The sequence below is a fragment of the Artibeus jamaicensis genome, unplaced genomic scaffold, assembly GCF_021234435.1.
Source record: "Artibeus jamaicensis isolate MK-2021 breed Jamaican fruit bat unplaced genomic scaffold, CSHL_Jam_final scaffold_847, whole genome shotgun sequence".
Taxonomy (NCBI): Eukaryota; Metazoa; Chordata; class Mammalia; order Chiroptera; family Phyllostomidae; genus Artibeus; species Artibeus jamaicensis.
The window spans coordinates 5,482,386-5,501,294 of record NW_026522057.1 but is presented as its reverse complement, the minus strand read 5'-3'; the positions used below and the strand labels follow the sequence as shown (position 1 = coordinate 5,501,294).

General features: G+C 58.6%; 2 protein-coding genes across 2 annotated transcripts in view; both read right to left on the bottom strand.

Annotated features, from left to right (window-relative positions):
* BMP8B (bone morphogenetic protein 8b) overlaps nt 1–18,909 on the bottom strand; it is a 31,468-nt gene that overhangs the window by 5,459 nt on the left and 7,100 nt on the right. Inside the window, exons 2-6 of the mRNA XM_053660736.1 lie at nt 13,384–13,573; nt 12,837–12,985; nt 4,539–4,733; nt 3,663–3,742; nt 2,783–2,893 (exon numbers count right to left, since the gene is read on the bottom strand). Of these exons, the coding sequence (XP_053516711.1) occupies nt 2,783–2,893; nt 3,663–3,742; nt 4,539–4,733; nt 12,837–12,985; nt 13,384–13,573 (725 nt within the window). The remainder of the gene's footprint in view (nt 1–2,782; nt 2,894–3,662; nt 3,743–4,538; nt 4,734–12,836; nt 12,986–13,383; nt 13,574–18,909) is intronic.
* Nucleotides 9,144–10,681, bottom strand: OXCT2 (3-oxoacid CoA-transferase 2). Its single transcript, XM_053660735.1, is given in 2 exon segments — nt 9,144–9,679; nt 9,682–10,681. Coding segments are annotated over 2 exon segments (1,536 nt in total).

The window sequence follows — 18,909 nt, the reverse complement described above, 5'->3', positions numbered from 1 at the left end:
GAGCACAGAAATGTCCCCGCCATGGTCCCAGCTCTCATCCTTGGCGGAGAGGAAAGGCGACACAGGGGGAGCACTCCAACAGACAGCAGGATCCACAGGAGGGCACCACAATCACAGCAGGCCCCAGCACTGCAGGTGCGTCCGTGCTGGTGACCACTCCTGGCAGGAAAGGACCATGGCCGAGGCTCGTGAGGTGGTCAGAAGTTGGCTGGACTGAGGGCAGAGGAGGAGGCCCTCCAGGTGGATTGCAAGTGCAAAGCCAGGAAGGCAGGGAGGTGAAAACCTGCGGCACAGGCTGCCACGGAGCATGTGCAGGGAGATGAGGGTACTGGGATGTGTGCTGGGGGCGTCCGTGAGATGGGCAGAGTGGCTAATGAGGGGCCCCAGTCCACAGCCGAGGACTCAGATTTCCTCCTGAAGACAATGGGAAGTGAAGGGAAGTTTCTCAGCTAAGAAAGAGGTCTGGTTTGTATTTTAGTGGGGCCCCTGCCACTGCCCAGCTGCTGCGTGGATAATGGCCCAAAGTGAGCCTGGAGGGACACTTTCCTTCTCTAGGTCCCCAGGACACCCCGAGTTCCCTTCATAAGATGCCCTCAGGCTCCCCAAGTCTCCTCCTCCTTCCCAGCCCCTCCTTGGGGGAGGCCAGTCTGCACAGCCTCTCTCCTCCTATGCCTGCATCTTCCCAGAGAATCTCGCCTGTTCTAAGGACTCAAAGACCAGCCACACAGGCCACGACCCTCAGTTCAGAGCTGCAGCCTGGACTCTTCCGTACTCCAGACTCTGGGACCCTGCTGCCCACCCGACTTGGCCACATGGGGTCTCATCAGGCCCCACGTGGCAGAAGAAGATGAGCAATCCCCCAAATTCTCCTCCCACAACAACTCTGCCCCACAAGCCTCACCCACTCATCGGCTAAGCTGTCCCTGAGAGGCCTGCTTCCTCCCCCTGTCACTCCCACCAGATCCTGACAGCCACCCTGCCTCCCCATCTACAGGGCTTTGGCTACTTCTCACTACCCTCCAGCCTCCCTGGCCCTCTTGTCAGGTGACCGTGGGGACCGCAGCCTCACTGTGTCCTGGCCTCCTGCACCCTCCACCCATGGTTTAGCCCTCTCACTGCAGCCAGAGAGATGCTTCTAGAGCAGGGGTGTCAAACTCATTTTCCCCGGGGCCCATGTCAGCCTCAAGGTTACTGTCAAAGGGCCGAATGTAATTTTAGGACTGTATAAATGTGACTACTCCTTAACTAGGGGTAAGAAGCTTGGCACCGTCACCTGGTAGAAACAACGTGCCAGGCCGGATAACACAAAGTGGAGGGCCAGATTCGGCCCCGGCCACGTGTTCGCCACCTGTGCTCCAGAGAGCCAGTCGGATTGTGACACTGCCCCTAAAACCCTGCAATAGCACCTCAGCTCACTTGGGATGAAACCCACCCACCTGCCACCTTACCAGGGACCTCAAGGCCTATGTTAGGGACCCCTGCCCACTCAGCGTCACCTCCCTGGGGCCTCCTTCACTCCTCTCCAGCCCCGCTTCTGCACAGGCTGGAGCCCACCCAGCTGCTCCTGTCCTGGGGCCCGTGGGTCTCTGCCCAGAACGTTCTTCCTCCTCACGCAGAGGCCCAGGCCTCCCTTCTCACAGGACCCGGCTTGTTTGTCAACCACGGTCCCCCCAGAAGGCAGCTGCTGTCCCGTCTGCACCCGCGACAGCCTGAGCACTCGCTCCTGCCCACCCACGGTGGGGACCTGGGGCCTGGACAGAGGTGTGGGAGGGGGAGGGACAGCCTGGAGGTGCAGGTGCGGTCCTCACCCCACACCCCTCACGGGGCCTGGAGACGCCCATGCGTGAAGGACGGGAGGCCCGGGGGCCGCCACACACGGCCTGTCACCCTGAGCTTCACCTGGGAAGGCAGCCCCCGGGGTCCAGCAAATCCCATCTGACGCTGAGAAAAGAGGCAAAGCAGCTTTCCTTACACCCATTTCCTCTCACCCTAAAGCGTCGCCTTGCCGGCCTCTTGCCATGTGAACATAAGGCTCGGGTGTACTAGGACCTAGGAGTCTAGGTGAACATTCCAGAAAGAAGTCTCAACACACACACACACACACCATGTAAAACACTGGGCAACAAGCAGCAGCGACTGTCCTCATAGAAACTATTGCTCAGCAGTACAGTGAGCCCGGGCACCAGCACACTGAAGGCCACACTGTCCGTGGGGACAGCAGCGGGGAGGACCAGGAGACAGGGCCGAGGGCAGTGACCGGAAGGGCAGCCCGAGCCCAGAGGGGTCCTGTGCACAAGGCCTCACGGGTGATCTCTGCACTCACTGTGAAGAGGGCGGGTGGACACACGTCCGCCTCCCCCGCCCTGTGTGTGCACGTCACGGGAGGTGAAACAAGCTGGTGTACGGGGCGTGTGTGTTCACAGCACACGGGAGCCCAGGTGGGAGGCCTGTCTGTCTGGGGTGTGTGTGTGGGGGATGACAAGCCGGCTGCCTTTGGGAGTCTGGGTCCCACCACATGTACCTGCACGTGTGTGCACAGGTGTGCACGCCAGCAGTGAGTCTACACACACACACACACACACACACACACACACGGCGTGGCCACGCAGGGACCAGCGCCTGCACAGGTGTGGGCACTCAACTGCACCTGCGCACAGCCGAGGTGCCACGTGGAGAAACCTCCCTGAGACCCCAGCAGGTGCTCGTGCACCCCCCGCTGTCTGAACCCCTCTCCGCAGGGCAGCCCGCCCCGGGGTCCAGGCAGGACAGGGTGGGTACTGACCAGGGACTGCACGATGGCGTGGTTGGTGGCGTTCATGCAGGAGTCCAGCGGGAAGGAGCACTCCCCCTCACAGTAATAGGCCGAGTAGCCTTGGGGGGCGATGACCCAATCCTGGGTGGGCGGAAGGAAGAAGGTGAGTCCCACCCAGCACCTGTCACAGGAAGCTTCAGGGTTGCCCCTCCTCCTCCTTCACTCAGCCTCAGGGACCTGTTGACCCACCTTGAGCCCCTCCTGGGGCAGGCCCCCCGAAGCCTGACAACCGCCCCAAGAGCCTCGGCAGACAGGCCTGGAAACAAGCTCTGTCCCTGTCGCCTGCCCTCAGCGCTCAGCACCATGCTCCCAGCCTGTCCCCCATGGCCCAGGTGTCCTGCAGCTGCCATTGCAGCAAAGGCACTGCCACCCTGGCTTTGGTTTCCCTGTTGAAACTCTGACGTTTTAAGGCTCAGGATTCAGATCTCCATTTTCATAATTTTACCAAAAAGCACTTTGTTACAATAAAAGCAACATATTCACCTTTTAGAAAACTTGGAAAACCAAGAAAAGAATAATACACGAGAAAATAAAATTCCCTATAATTCTACCCCCTCCTGGAGCCACTTACAGTGTTGGGGTAGAAAGGGAGGGGAAGCCCTGGCTGGTGTGGCTCCGTGGACTGAGCACCAGCCTGTGACCCAAAGGGTGGCCGCTTAGGTTCCAGTCAGGGCACAGGCCTGGACTGCAGGCCGGGTCCCAAGTGGGGGGCGCGTGAAAGGCAACCGCACGTTGATGCTTCTCTCCCTCTTTCTCCCTCCCCATCCCTCTGAAAATAAATAAATAAATAAAATATATTTTCTAAAAAACCTTAAAAAAAAAAGGAAAGTGAGGGAAAAGCAGCGCTTACCAGCCAGCCGAGGTCCTGGAAGCTGACATAGAGCTCGTGCCGACGGCAGACCTGCCGGCCGTGGGAGCCGTGGATGTCATCTGCAGGGGACAGATGGCACAAAGTCTTTTCTGGGGTCTCGCTCTGTGCAGCTACTGTGCGGGCGCCCAGGGCGGGGATGCCCTGGTGGGCACACTTGTGGGATAAATGAATGACAGGGGGCTAAACTGTTTGATCTCATAAGGCCCCTCCCTGCAGTGCTGCTGGTGCCGGGACCCAACTCAAGAGCCTCTGATGGCTCCAGAGTCCCCCACGCTCAGCCCAGCTCCCCAACTTCTGCCTCTGGGCCTCCTGATGCCCCAAAAACAGCCCCAGGCGCCTGCCATCAGGCTGGGGCACACCCTGCTTTCCTCCTGAGACACATCCTGCCCTCGCCCCACCTGTCCTGCCACACCCATCCCACAGGTCCAGTGGCTCAACGGGAGCCAGCCACAGGGCCGACCCCCGTGAAGGAAAGGAAGGCACAGGGCGGGGCAGGCCCGCCCCGATCCTGAGGGTCTTGGCAAGATGGGGGACCTTTGCCTCGACAGCCGTGCATCCTGCAGGCTGCCTGGGAGAGAGCCGAGGGCCACAGGGCGGTGCTGCCCGGAGGGAGGACCCCTGATGGGAAGGCCTGGTGAGCAGGGGGAGGGCAGAGAAGGGACTTCCAGGTGGCGGGGAGGACTGACAGTGCAGTGGCCGGTCCACAGGGGGCCTGGGGCAGAGGAGGGTGTCGGGAAAGGCGGCTGGAGGGGTGACCGTAGTTTGAGCCCTTCTGAGGGCCAGAAGACTCTGTGGCCAACACTGGCCCTTGGCCACAAGCCTGTGGACCTGAGACCCCAGCCCCACGGGCCTCACCAAAGATCCCCGGGAGCTTGTTCGGCTGCGGCAGCTCGTTGGTTTTTTTTGGCAGCCTCCTCCTCAGGGACCTCACTGCCCGAGGGACTCGGGTGGGGTTGGGGCTCTCCCTGAAAAAAGTGACCATGAAAGGCTGTTTGGAGCGCGGTGCCCGTCGCCCCAGCAGACCGGCCAGGCCAGGATCCACGCTGCGCCCTGAGACAGAGAGAGGAAAGACAGCGGTCATTTGAGGGCGGTGGCTCCACGCGGGGACACAGCTGGGGCCTCTGCCGGGGCCAGGCAGGCCCAGACACAAAAGCTGAGGACCTGGGCTTCCTCAGCTGAAGACTGGAGCCCCCAGTCTGGCCCCAGGCCCCTGGCAGGTGGGTCTGGAGGAGATGGTGGGAGGAGGGCCTGGCAAACCACAGGGTCAGCAAGGGTGACAGTCATGTACACGGCTGCATGTGAGGCATTTCACAGCTTTCAGTGTCATTTTGCACTGAGGGTCTCGCTGGTCTTTACAGTAATCCTGGACCTCACATGTCACTGGGAAACTTCACAGTCACTCCGTGGTCTCCCAGAGCCCCATGGCCAGGGACCCACATTGGTCTGAGGACTTCTGGCCCCCCCATTTCTGGGGGTGTTAAGGTTGGATGGATGACACCCAGTTGATTGGAGCAGCTGCCAGGGCTGGGCCCGTGCCTGCCCTGCTGATCAGTGCCCAAGAGGGGGCGCTCTCTCTTCCCTGATGCCACAGACCAACTCCAGGCTCAGAGGGGCAGAGGCACTGGACCAAAGTTCCAGAGCTGATGTAAGTCTAATTCCAGAGCCCAAGTTCTTATCCAGAAGACCAGGTCGGTGGTTTAAAAAAGAAAGAAAGAGAGGGCTGCAGGCAGGGAGGTGATTGGCGCCTCAGCCCCAGGAAGAGTGAGGTCTATAAAAACGGGATTTCACCCACAGCCGTAAAGACTGAGGCCGCCGTGAAGAGCACTCATTAGCCTGCAAGTGTCGGCTCCACCAAGGAAACCATCCTCCTGGGCCTCTTTGTCTTCCCAAACGAGCTCTGGGTGTTTAATTGTCAAAGCAATATAGTAACGACTATAAAAAGGCTTTTGAGGAAAACTCATACACCGTCATTTTCTTGGAGATGAGTTTATCATTGTACATTTAGGTTACTTCCTGGCTTTCATTATGAATGAGAATGAGACAGAACCTCTTCATTTTCTTTTCCTGTGGGATTTTAACAACAGGAGCATGATTACTAACTCATTTTCATTTCCTAAACCCCAGGGCAACTGTTCCACTTCCGGTGCATTTCCTCACTGCTGCATCACTGATACACACACACACACACACACACATCTGCATGAAGTGTGCGTACGTACACATATGTAGGTATATATATATATATATATGTCGCATCAGCAGGTCTGACGTGATTCTGCATCACACGCTATAGGTCAAGGACATTGCCTGTCCCACCCACAATCCTGCTCAAAGGTCAGCTCTTAAATGGCTGAGCTTTAGACTGTGTCCATGGGCCTTAGTGAATTGAACAGCTAATTAGTCCTGAGACCCGCCTTTGACCTATGCCTTCACCTGCCACAAAGCCGTGAGCCAGGCCCATCAGAGGCCCCACTCAGGATGGGACCTGCTAAGACGGGCTGTAGCTCCAGGGAATATTGCTGGAGGAGCCCGGATAGAAGCCATTTATTTGGGAGACTTTGGGTCATGACAAGTCGCAGTCATGTGGAAGCAGTGGAGCCATGAGGACACAGGACGCCAGATGCATGACAGGCCTGGGAAAGGCCACTGAAGCCACGACGAGGGGGCAGCAGTGCAGATAGGAGCACCCGGGGGGCTGTCACCAACACGGCACTGGAGTGGAGCTCCATGGCCTGGCCGACACATGGGGACAGCCTCGGGCCCAGGTGGCCCTCTGGGCCTGCGTGTGCACTGCCCTGTTCCTTGGAAAGCCCTGTCCACTGAGGGGCTGGGGGACTGACTGGTCCCCTGAGGCTGTGTTCACTCTTTGCTTTTCTTTGTGCAAATGCCAGTTCAAGGATTTTACTGGGGTCTCCTGGGTGTAGAGAGAACGACAGAGTGGATCAATTAGGCAATGCCAAGGAGGCAGCAGGCGAGGCAGGCCTGTCGGGGGCACTGGGGGCCTGACCGAGGATCCTGATGCAGCTGATCTCCGGTTCTCATCTCATAGAAGCAGAAACTAAGGCCCATGAGAGCAGCACCTGTGCAAGGTCCGAAGCAAGCTGCAGCCCAGCCAGGAGAACCCTGCCCTTCACCAGCAAGCTATGCAGAAGCCTGGTATGTGTGGGCGGTGGGTAGCAGGTACCAGGGGACTGACCCCTGGTCTTTCAGAAGGCCTACTCTGGGAGGCCTGGGAAAAGACCCCCAGGCCCTCCTCCAGGAGCCCAGAGCTCCCCTTCCAAAGGGCTCTGCTCCCTGCCCACCCCATCTTGAGCAGGGCTCCCCACCTTCTCCTGACAGTGTGTGTGGGGGCCCTAGCTGTACATAAACACCAGCTCTGGCAGGTCCCTTTCCAGAAAGGCAGTGATGGGAGCTTAGGGGACTCGGGGTCCTGGCTCCCTGCCTCTAGACCTGTGTGTGGGGCCCTGCCTGGAGGTGTGGGCCACACAGGGCTTCCCCCTGAGGCCCAGACAGACAGGCTGCTCCTCTGAGCCAGGGGGGCCCCATGAAACTTCCAGCTTCACCCGCGTCAGCGTCTGCCCCATCAGGGCCCAGATGTCTTGGCAGCTCACTAGCCCTCTCCTTCCCGGGGCAGGTGTGGAGCCCTAGTCATGCCCCTCCCCAAATATGCCAGGCCCAGATGGCCGCCATCTCTCCCCTAGGCTCTGGGTGGCACCGGACCCTTCCCTGCAGCCCCTGCCCAGGTCATGGATGTGACCCTGCTGCCACGTTGAAGGGCACTCAGGGTGCATGGGTGACACCTGAGGGGAATCCCAGCTGTTAACCTGGTCTGTTTTAGTCCCGCAGGTGTGACTTCATTGCCCAGATGGGAAACTCAATCCTTTCCCTTCTTTCTGCCGAGTAGCAGCCCTGTAACTGGTCTGCCCTGGAACCTCTGCCTGCTCCGTGTGCTGATGAAAAGTTCTCCTGACACCCCGGGTACACCTACCAAGAAGCCCCCACGGGTTCCCCCGAGCACTTGATGACATTCCATGCCACCCACCCCTATCTGGTCATGGTCCCCGGCCACTCCCCCCACATCCTCAAACTGTCCCCTCGGTGAGCACTGTCCCCCACCTCTCCATTCCAGGCTCCTTCACTTCCTTGGGGGTGAGGGCCCAGTGAGGCCTCCCTGAAAAGCTTTCCTTGTCCAGCTGGAATTTCCTGTTCTTACCTAAGGGGCTCCTGTTGGTCGTGCGCCCCCTAGAGCTATGCTTAGGAAGTGCGAGCTCCATATCAGATTTTAACAGCCCTCCAGGCCCCAAACACACACAGATAAATTCACTTTTTTTCCCTTGGCCTTGACACTAAGGATTGGGGGTAAAATACCTCACAGCCCGCTCTTGGGTTACAAGAGAGCATTAACGAGCATCTGGATTGGGCTCCACAACAGAGACGAAGGATCTATGTGTCTGTTCAGGACGACGCAGGAACACCGTGGGTTAAGATGAGCAAACCCATCTCAGTCCATTGGTTAGGTTTCTAGAACTCCTCCCATCACACGCCACAGCCTTTGGCAGCACGCAGGGGGACGATTTATGGAGGAGACTTCCTGGTGGCTTGTCGGCCTGACAGTCCCTTCCCCTTCAGCACCTCCCATTACCCGGTCACTGTCCCCCTCAGCAGGTTCTGCTTCCCTTCCAGAGACACCTATTTAGCAATGAGGAGGAGACACGTGGGGCTGGAGAAGGTGAGGCTGCAGGGAAACAGACCTTAGCCTCAAAAGGAAAGGCCACGAACGAAAACCCAGAAGGGGCAGAAGAGGCCCTGGCTGTTGTGCTCAGTGGGCTGAGTGCTGGCCTGGGAACCAGAAGGTCAGTCTGATTCTCGGTCATCTCCCGCTCTTCCTTCCTCCCTTCTCCTCTCTCTAAAAATAAATAAATAAATAAACACTAAACAAACAAAGTTGAGACAAACTAGAAATAAAAGAAAGATGGCCAAAGGAAAGAATCTCTCATTCAGACAGCATGTCCTCAGACCACACACGGACAGACTTTCACGTTCCTGTGTTTTTCATGGAGCTAGTGAAATGGTGCCTTGGCTACACTCTCCGGGGAGCTGCCCCCCCCCATTTTCGCCACTCGTCATTCATTCACGAGGGAAGAAATCCCTCCTGTGGGGTCATCTCGGGCAGCGCAGATTTGACGTGAACACCGCAGGGAAGAGGGCAGCCAATGTCCTCAGCGCCTGCGGCAGAGCTTTCTGCAGACTCAGAACACACACGCTAATCATCTCTGCTCTCCTTTTGTTTTATTTAAAGTCATTTCCCTCTTGAGAGAGCAGAGTCTTTCTAGCCTGAGGTGCAGGAGAAGACTGATGAGACTGCTTATGAAACGGAGGAAGGTGATTCCCGGCTTCCTTCCAGTGATGTCCTGAGATTCAGCAGAAGCCACCGCCCCGAGCGCAAGGCCTCCTTCCTGGTCAGGGTGCCACCTGCTGCATGGGCCTGACGTCGGGCGAGACGGCGAAGGTGCTCCCGGTGCTCTTTCGGATGTCCTCCACGGTCAGGCCTTCCCAGAGCTCAACCAGCGTCAGGCCTTTCTTCTTGTGCACGTCGAACACGGCCTTTTCCGTGATGATTCGGTCCACGCACCGCTTCCCGGTCAGGGGCATCGTGCACTTCTCCAGGATCTTGGGCTCCTTGGCCTTGTTGCAGTGCTCCATGGTGACCACCACTCTGGTCTTGACGCTGGACACCAGATCCATCGCACCCCCCATCCCCTTCACCTTCTTCCCGGGGATCATCCAGTTGGCCAGGTCACCGTACCTGGAGACCTGCATGGCTCCCAGCATGGTCAGGTGGAGGTGTCCCCCTCGGATCATGGCAAACGAGTCGTCGCTGGAGAAGAAGCAGCCCCCGGGACGAATGGTGACTGTTTGCTTGCCCGCGTTGATGAGATCTGCATCGGCCTCGTCCTCTGTCAGTGGGAACGGACCCAGGCCCAGGATTCCGTTTCGCTGTGAAGGTGAACAGTTAAATTGGGGCTGATGTAGTTGCTGGCCAGAAGGGGGATTCCTATGCCCAAGTTGGCGTACATGCCATCCTCAAATTCCAGAGCTGCCCGTTTGATGATTCGTGTTCTTATGTCATCTGAAGACTTGGCTTTTTCATCTTCCTCTTTCCGGATTGTTAAGTGCTCAATTACTTTCTTATACTTCTTCCCCTGGATCACACGATCTACATAAATGTGAGGAACATGAATGTCTTCTGGGGCAAACGACCCCACATCCACGATTTCTTCAACCTCCACCACTGAGATTTCCGCAGCTTTGCACATGGGCACGTTGAAATTCCTGGCGCTCTTCCTGAAGATGACGTTCCCCGCACGGTCGGCCTTCCACCCTTTCACCAAAGCAAAATCCGCCGTGATGGCGTGCTCCAAGAGATAGTGCTGCCCGTGAAACTCCCTCACCTCTCTGGGCTGACTCATGATGGCGATGTGGCCGTCATGGTCGTACCTGATGGGGGCGCCTCCTTCCTGGACCAGGGTCCCGTAGGCCGTGGGCGTGTAGAAGGCCGGCACCCCCGCCCCGCCGGCGCGGATGCGCTCGGCCAGGGTGCCCTGGGGCGTCATCTCCAGTTCCAGCTCTCCCGCCAGGAACTGCTGCTCACAGAGCAGGTTCTCACCCACGTAGGAGCAGATGATGCGGGTGATCTGCTTGGTCCCCAGTAAAAGGCCCAGCCCAAAGTTGTCCATGCCCACGTTGCTGCTGACCACGGTCAAGTTCCTCACGCGGGTCTTGAGCAGCGCCCCTATTAGGTTCTCGGGAATCCCACAGACCCCAAAGCCGCCGACCATGATCTTCGTTCCATCGGCGATGTCCTTCACGGCCTCCACGGGGTCTGTGTAAAACTTGGCGCGGGCACGAGCGCTGGTGGCAAATCGGCAGAAATTGCCCAAGTGGCAGGCGGGGATGGAGTGCCGGAGTGAAGCCCCCAGGCGCTGCAGGGCGGCCATGCTTCGATGTGACTCTAGAGCCTGGCCAGGACTGGCCCTGCCAGGGACAGGCGGCGGCGTTTTACGCCGCGGGCTGCGCGTCACAGAGCAGGAAGGGCACCCAGGCGGCGATGCGCCAGCCCTCCGGTGCCCCCACGCCGCTCAGCCACGCCTCCCACCAAGGGGCATGGGAGGCTTTCAGCCTCCCTGCCCTGGAACTGCAGACAGCGAGGTGGGGGAGGAGACCCGCCCCCGGACTGCCCTCTCTGACGGTGGGGGCGGGCGGGGGCACACCCACACAGCCGCCCTGGTTGGGCCTCCCAGCGGTATCACTCAGAGGAAGACTCAGTCGCAGGCCCCTCGGGCTCCATTGCTGAGCTCCTTCCCCAGTGGCCTGCTCCAGTCTCAAGACTCTAAACCCACTTTTATGGCTGTGGTCCCCACACCGGTGTCTCCAGCACGCACCTGTCCCGGAACGACACGTTTGTGGGCCTCTGCCAGGGCCATCAGTGCTCTCGGGCTGGAGAGAAGTCTCCACCCGCCACCTCAAACCCACACTTCCTCTACTCTTCCCCAACAGGCCAGGAAAAATCTATCTATATTTATATATAAATACATTTACATATTTATATGTAATATATAAATACACATATACTTAAATCCACTGACACACAGAGGACAGACTGATGGTTGTCAGGGGGTGTGGGGTTGGCAGTGGGTAAAGAAGGTGAAGGGATTGAGAAGCACGAATTGGCAGTTACAGAGTAGTCACAGGGCATAAGGTACCGCACAGGAATACAGTCAGTAATACTGTCACAACCGCAGATGGAGCCAGGGGGGTGTGGAAATATCCGGGGAACCCTGTGTAAAGTACACGATTGTCTAAGCTCCACGCTGCACACCTGAAACTATTATAAAATATACTGACTGTAAACTGTAATTAAAAACCAATCCACCGGCTCCGTCGACTTTACCCGATTCCTCTGCCCACTTTCCTCGGTTTCTGCTGCTCCCCGCCCCCCACAGCCCTCACCTGGACACCGTGGCTCCCGGGGCCACTCGGGCTTCACGTCACTCTTGTCTCCCACAGTTTGCATGGCCCACTGAAGTCAGGGGGTGTCTATTTTATGCACACGACACATAAAGTTCTTACTTTACACTGGCTAAGATCTATGGAAAAGTTGCAGTCGGTATAGAGACTTCCCACGTACCCAGACACAGTGCTCCCTGGGAAATGCTCACATTTCAATGACTGTGGTACATTTGTCACAACGAATGGACCAATATCAGTGTCTTCTTATTTTCTAAACAGCACCGTTTATTCTGACTTTGTTAGCTTCCCCCAGTGTCCTTTTTCTCTCCCAGGTCCCCATCCTTAGGCCCCTCCAGGCTGTGACACTTTCTCAGGCTTTCCTTGTGTTTGGCGACCTTGACGGTCCCGAGAAGTACTTGTCTGGCATTCTGCAAGCTGTCCTTCAACACGGGTCTGTCCGGTGTTTTTCTTATGGTTATGACACTGGGGTTATGGGCTGGGGGTCTCACCCACTCATACCCAGGGTGCACAGGAGCCACGTGACTACTCACGGGAGCCTGGGTCACCTGGCTGCGGTGGTGCTGGCCAGCCTGTCCACTGTCCAGGCCCCTCCCCTCCCCCGCACTCTGTCCTCTGGGAAGCGGGTCATCGAGGGCAGCCCACACTGAAGGGGTGGGGTGAAGCCACACATCCTGGAGGGATCTTCTATGAAAAGCTGAATCAGATCCCGCATCCTCCAAGGCCAGTAAATCCAAAAGGCTTCCTGAAAACTCCAGCCCCTCACCCTGGTTCACCCTGACTCAGGACGCCCCCTGCCTGCCTCTCTGTCTCCTCTCCTCCCAACCTCTCCCTGACCGGCTCTGCTCCAGCCATGGCGGGCCCTTGCTGTGCTCACGCAGGCCAGTCTGGGGCCCGCCTTCGGGCTCTCTATCCCCACCGCCCAGGACACAGGAGGCTGGGCCCCCGGACACCTGGTGAATGAGTGCATGTGTGAGTCCTCCTGCAGGTGAGGAAACTCGGCTTGGAAGGGAAGGGAACGTGCCGAGGTGACAGCTGGAAAGCTGCAGAGCTGGGGTTCAACCCAGGCCTCTCTGATCGGAGCCCCCAGAGGAAGGTTAACCTCCGCCCCCCCCCCCGTCTTACCGTCCTCCGTTTCCACGTAGAGGCGGAGTCCCAGGTCCTCGTTACGGTTCGACAACCAGCGGTCACTGGCTGCTGTCACGTCCAACACCAGCCAGCCTTCGTCCTCAGCTCGGAGCGTCTGAAGATCCAAAAAGAACAAGTCAGACTCCCTGTGGATATGAAAGAACAATTAACCGGAGCCGGCACAGCTGCCTCCGTGTTTCCAGTGCCCACTGGGGGACCCTCGTGGGGCATCGACCCTCCTGGCTCTGAGCTGGGCGCCTACTGCCCTATCTCACTGCATCTCCCGTACGAACCTGCCGCTGCCCCTGGAGACGGTGGGGGAACTGAGACTTGGGAGCTCAGTGACTTGTCCAAGGTCCCACAGCCAGGGCGGCAGGCAGGGAGGTGGCTTGAAGCCAGGGTGCCAGGGCCTTGGAACAAGCATCCTTCGTCAGAAGGGTGTGCCCCAGGAAGCTCCCCGTCTGTCCTCTGGGGAACGTTCCCCACAAGGCTGGGCCAGACACACTGACAGAGGCCTGACCGGCAGGCTGGCAGGGGCAGGCACCTGTTGGCTTGCTCCCTGACCACCTCGAACACGCTGACGTGCAGGGTCCTGTTGAGCGGGTGGGTGCTGGGCAGCTTGTAAATCCGGAACTCGGCGGCTGTGACCGTCTCCCCCGCCGGGATCTGGGTCAGGTCAAAGCGGAACTCCTTCCAGTGGGGTTCCTGGTGGCCCAGGGCGCGGTCGAGCTCCACTGCAAGACACAGCAGGCTGGTGTTCACTCCTGGTTTTAGGCTCAGGCTCCAGGGTGGCAGGGCCTGGTGGGACCCAGGGGCCTGGGCTGCCTGCGGGGGAAGCATTTCCTCCTTGGGGAACGGGCTTGACTGCATCATGCTGACCTGTGAGCCCCGAAGTCAGGTGCCCAGCACAGCATGTGCCACGCAGTCAGGGCCAACAAGGGCAGCTTCCCTTTCTGGGTCCCAAGCATCCGACCCAGCAGGGCCCTGCTCAGCCCCTGCTGGCTCTCACTCTGGGACCCACAGATGAGGCAGAGAGGACAGGTCCCTCCCCTGGAGGGGACTTCAGCTCCATGGCAGAGTAGGCCGTTTGGTGGGCACAGACAACGACTGAGTGCATTTCAGAGGCTACCGATGTGTGTGGATGGGACGTGGGGACGGTGAGCACTCACAGCTGACACTGGGCCTTGAGGGGTGACAGTGAACTTGCCAGGAGGTCATGGGAAAAGGATGCTGTAGAGGAAGGGACCTGCATGAGCAAAAAGGCCTAGAGCTGAGGGACTAATGGCACAGGCAGGAAAACAACAGCCATAAAACACAGCAAAGGGCCAAAGGATGGCAGGTACTTTCAGAACAAGGATGAGGGAGGGCCAGAGGGCGGTGGGAAGGAACAAGGAGAAGCAAGGCAGGAGCGACAGCTCCTGGAGAGGCTCTGTGAGGTGCTGGGGAAGTCCCATGGTGTGGTGCGATCAGAGCAGGCTTCCTGGAAGAGGTGACATCTGAACTGGACTTGGAAGATGGATGGAGTCTTGGCAGGTGGAGAGGTGGCCAGGAGGGCCTTGTAGGCAGAGGGGACGTCATATGCACAGATTAAATGGGCCAGGGCCACCCACACATCAGCAGGGTTGGGTACGTGGTGTGAGTCTGGCTGTGGCCTGACTGCATAGGGCTGGAGTTGCAGCCTAGGAGCATGGGCTGTGCCTCTGGCCCGTGGGGGCCAGGGTTCCAGCAGCAGCAGGGCAGCAGGTGACTGGTGTGGGGTGGAAGCTGTGCTGGAGGGGGCAGTGAGGCACAGGCTGGAGGGGACCCCAGGTGGCCCCGTTGCAGGGGTTGGTCCAACACTTTGGGCAAGAGGCCTGGGGTATAGAATAAATCCCACATATTCCCAGCTGCCGGAAATGCCCAGCACGGTATATTTAGGGCCATCTCATTTTAGCCTCTGTCACTTTCAAACACTAAAAATCTGTGTTTCCGGAAAGCAGGGGCGGGAGCCGCCCAGCACCTTCCCCAAAACCCAACACTGAGATTTTAATTATATGTCTGTGAGTCTTTTTAAAAACTCTCTCTGGCTCCCGGGCTCAGTGACCACAAGTCACCAGGCGGGTGGCGGAGGTGGATGTGGGGAGCACTTCCTGTCATTGCGGTGGGAGCCTGGTCCAGCGATGGGCGGGGCAAACAGCTGCGCTGCGTGGGGCCAGCGGGCACAGGTGTTTGGGCAGGAGGAGAAGAGGGTTCCATCCCCAGACCCGGGACAGGAGGAAATAAAATGTCCATTATTAGGGCACCGGACACGCAGCAAATGCCCTTGGGAGCCGGGCTGTCTCAGACACGCAGGGTGGCGTCGGGTCCTCCGCACGGGCAGCGAGCGCGGAAGGCAGGCGTCCGGACAGACACACTCACGCACACACACCACTTTGGTGACAATTCCTGTGGATTCAGGATCACACAAACCACATCTTCAGGACAAAGCAGGTCCAGGCTGTTGGCTGTCACAGGCTGTGGCACAGCAGGAAGGGCTGCCTTTCCTCCACACCCTGCACCAGATGCTGTCAGAGCAGCGTTCTGTGACCTGGCCCAGGGCGCAGCGGAGCTGACAGGGTCACTGGGAACCTCTGCAGGCCTGACGCCGATTTTCACGTTGGACCCGGGGACTGAGGGAACAACCCACAGACCTGCCAGTGCCACACAGGCACGGAGCCGGGCGGCCTCCCTCCTTTGCTGGGTCAGGGCGCCTGGTTCACCTGAACTGACTCTAGTTCCAAACTTCCATTCTGCAAGTTCTGAGAAACCACCCAGTAGCTCCAGTGCAGGAAACTGCCCACCTGGCTGCACCAGGCAAGCTCTGGAAAGTGGAAAACTTTAGAAAAATGATTTTCGTCAAAAATTGGTGAAATTTCCTGAAGTGTGGAAGTGGGGAGAGAGAGCGACTCAGTCTGACAGCCAGTAGGGAGGCTGGAAGAGGTCACCTTTTCGGTGGCTGTTGCTTTGAGTTAGGAGAGAGGTTTCCCGGAAGGGGTATTCTGGGAAAGCATTTTCTGGCCCCCCCATTCCCTCCTCGGTGACGGTGCACGTCCAGCCTGCTTTAGCCCGTGCAGCAGCTTCGGCAGCAGGGAGTGCTCGGGCCAGTGGTCACTGCAGGCCTGGCCCTGCAGGCACGTACTTCCCCCATTGGCTCAGTCTCCTCCTCTGTGAACTGGGAATAAAGACACTGCCCAGCTTTCCTCACAGGCCGTGAATGGGCTCGTAAACAGGCCGCGGACTGGGCTGGGCAGGGCGGCCATTGGACAGGAGTTGAGGACAAGCCTGACTTGCAATCTGCTGACTTTGGGCCCAGATGCGATACTGTCAGAAAACCCACGGCTGTGGGGGTGGGGGGTGGGGAGACGCGGAATGATGTTTTTCTAAATAACTATACTCATTTGCTGATTTATTTATGCATTAATTTATCAGGCTCAATTCATCATCACGTGTACCAAGTTCTTACTGTATGTCAGACTCTGTTCTGGACACTGGAAATACAGCCGTGAAGAGGACAGATAAGTCAGGTGTCGGCACTCATGGAGTTTACAATCTAAAGGGGGCAGCAGAAGATAAACAAACAAAAAGTAAAATGGGGGATGTCACAGCTGTCGTAAGTGAGATGCAGAGAGTTATGGGATCGAGAATAAAAGAGAGGTTGGGGGCTCCTGCCCGCGGGGCGGTCAGTACAGCGTTGCTCTGAGAACAGGTGGGAGCGAAGGTGAACGTTCACCCACGTGGCTGGCTGGCAGGAAGGCTGTGTCGAGGGACCTGGCGATACCCCCCTGCAGCACCCCAGCAAAACTGCGTAGGAATTCACCCTTTGACACAACTACCCCACGGACACACTGGCAAAGTGTGAAAAGCCGTGTGCACGAAGCTACTGTTGGGCACGGGGAACAGACAAGGCAACGCCTGCTCAGTAGGGACCTCTAAATGTTTATTTCCCACAGTTATAAACCCTGCCAAAAGTGTTCAAATACTGAACCAGCTTCTGTCTGGGGAAGCAGCGAACAAATTTAGTTCCTGAATGGCCTTAATGTGGCTTCCGGAACAATCAACAATCATGAATCACCATGCACTAATGGGACTGGTGGCCTTCTCCTCCAGCCCGATTAAACAGCCTCCAGGCCCCATGTTTGCGGGAAGGGCCCTGTGGGCAGGAGGCGGCCACTGAGGCCCTGCACCCGCCACTCACAGGCCGAACCCCCAGAGGCCACGCCCCGTGTCCACCAGCCCGACACCAGCAAAGCCTTTGGCTATTTTTGTGCCCTGGACAAAATTTAGAGTCACCCAGATGACCTGAGTCTATCTTGTTTCTGTCCAAAAAGTAAGACTGCGAAAGAACCCCTCTTCCTCCAGCCCAGAGCAGCTGTTAAGACAACAGAATCTTCTGACCTGTCCATCTGTCCTTCCTGCCCTCGAACTGTTCTCCAGCCCTGCGGGGCCCCAGGAGGGGCCTAAGCTGGGTTCTGCATTCCAGGACCCCCTGAGCTGGCCCGGCCCCTCCACTCGTCCTCCTGGGCCTTCTGGCTGCCAACACCCTCCCCTGAGTCCCTCCTCGAAGCCGCTCTCCCCTGGGCGGCCCCCATCCCATGTCTGAAGGCCACTTTCCTCTCAGTCCAGCTGTGAAAGCCCCTTGTCCTCCTCTGACCCCACACAGATGAGCCAGTCAGTGCCCCCTTTCCCCGTCCCGGGGCCCCTGACCCTGCTTCATCTGCCCCCAGGGGTGGAGAGCAGTTTGAGGGCAGGGGCCCAACAGTGTGAAGCGGTCCCCCCTCTTCCCAAGGGCTGCCGGTCCCCAAGGCAGTGGCCCGGCGTCCAGCACCGCCAGCCCTTGCTGCCAGTCTGGGAGTGGCCTCCATGTCACTGTGTGTGCCTCCATCAGAGACCACTCGTGTTTCTCACTTTCCCGTGGGACTCGCTGGCCCCGAGGTGGAGGGCAGGCCCCCCCCAGGGCCCCACAGGCGGACAGGCTGGGCCCGTCTGGCTGGTCCTGCTGGTGCCGGAGGCCGAGGGCCCGTTTCAGACCCGAAACAAGGCCCGGGTCCCCACGGCCTGTGCAGGCCCACGGGGGAGCCGCAGAGTCGATCACCTGTGGATTCTGCACCCTGAATGGCTTCCTCCCTCCAGAAATCTCGGCACTGACCGAGGGCAGCCCAAGGTTTCGGTGCTGAGGTATTTTTAGTCAGTCCTCATTACCGACTGTTTTCGGAGCTCTCTCCATAAATGGCTGTTCTCGTAATTACCGGCCCTGGCCTCAGACGGCTTCAGACCCCAAATTAAAAGGGAACACCCGCACACTCCACCACATCAAGCCCGCCAAGGCCAAAAATAGACCCAGGAGATGTGAGCAAGGAGGATGCGAATTCCTCCCGTAAAAGCCCGGGAGAGAACGGAACTGTGGGCGTTTTCCAGAACATGCGGCCTCGCTGACACGTCCCCTCTCCCGTGGGGAGCGTGTTCCCGGGGGCGGGGGGGCCCTGAGGGGTGGACTCCACCCTGCGCCTCACCCCTGGAGGCGCCGCCATCAGGAGGCAGCGGTGGGCACATCCTTCGGTCAGAGCTGGAAAGGCCTTCGGGGCGACCGTGCCTAGAGGGGAGACTGAGGCCCAGAGGGGCACAGACTTGCCAGGGGTCGCATGGCAGGTTAGAGGTCCTTCACGTGGACTTTCGGACTCGGAGCCGATATAAAACGAGTGGCCCTTGAGTTCCTCTGGGGGGCAGGGCTGGGATGGGGGGGTCACCTGTCTTCAAGGTCTGTCAGCAGGTGCCCTGACAATGCCTGCTGAAGCCACCTTCCTCCAGGCAGGACCCTGCAGGGACTTGGGGTCCCAGGGGAGGGCCCAGGGACATGCTGCGCCCATTGTCACCTTCCAAAGTGACAGAGAGGGCTGGCCCCACCGGCCAGGCCAGACTCCTTCGCCTGGTCCTGGCCCTGCCTCCCACTGAACTCCTCTTTCCTTCAACTCCGCCCACTGGCCCCGAGCCCTGACTCACAGAGACCAGGGTGCTGGGCAGGGGAGCAGTGGGAAGAGGCGCCTGTGGCCCCTGT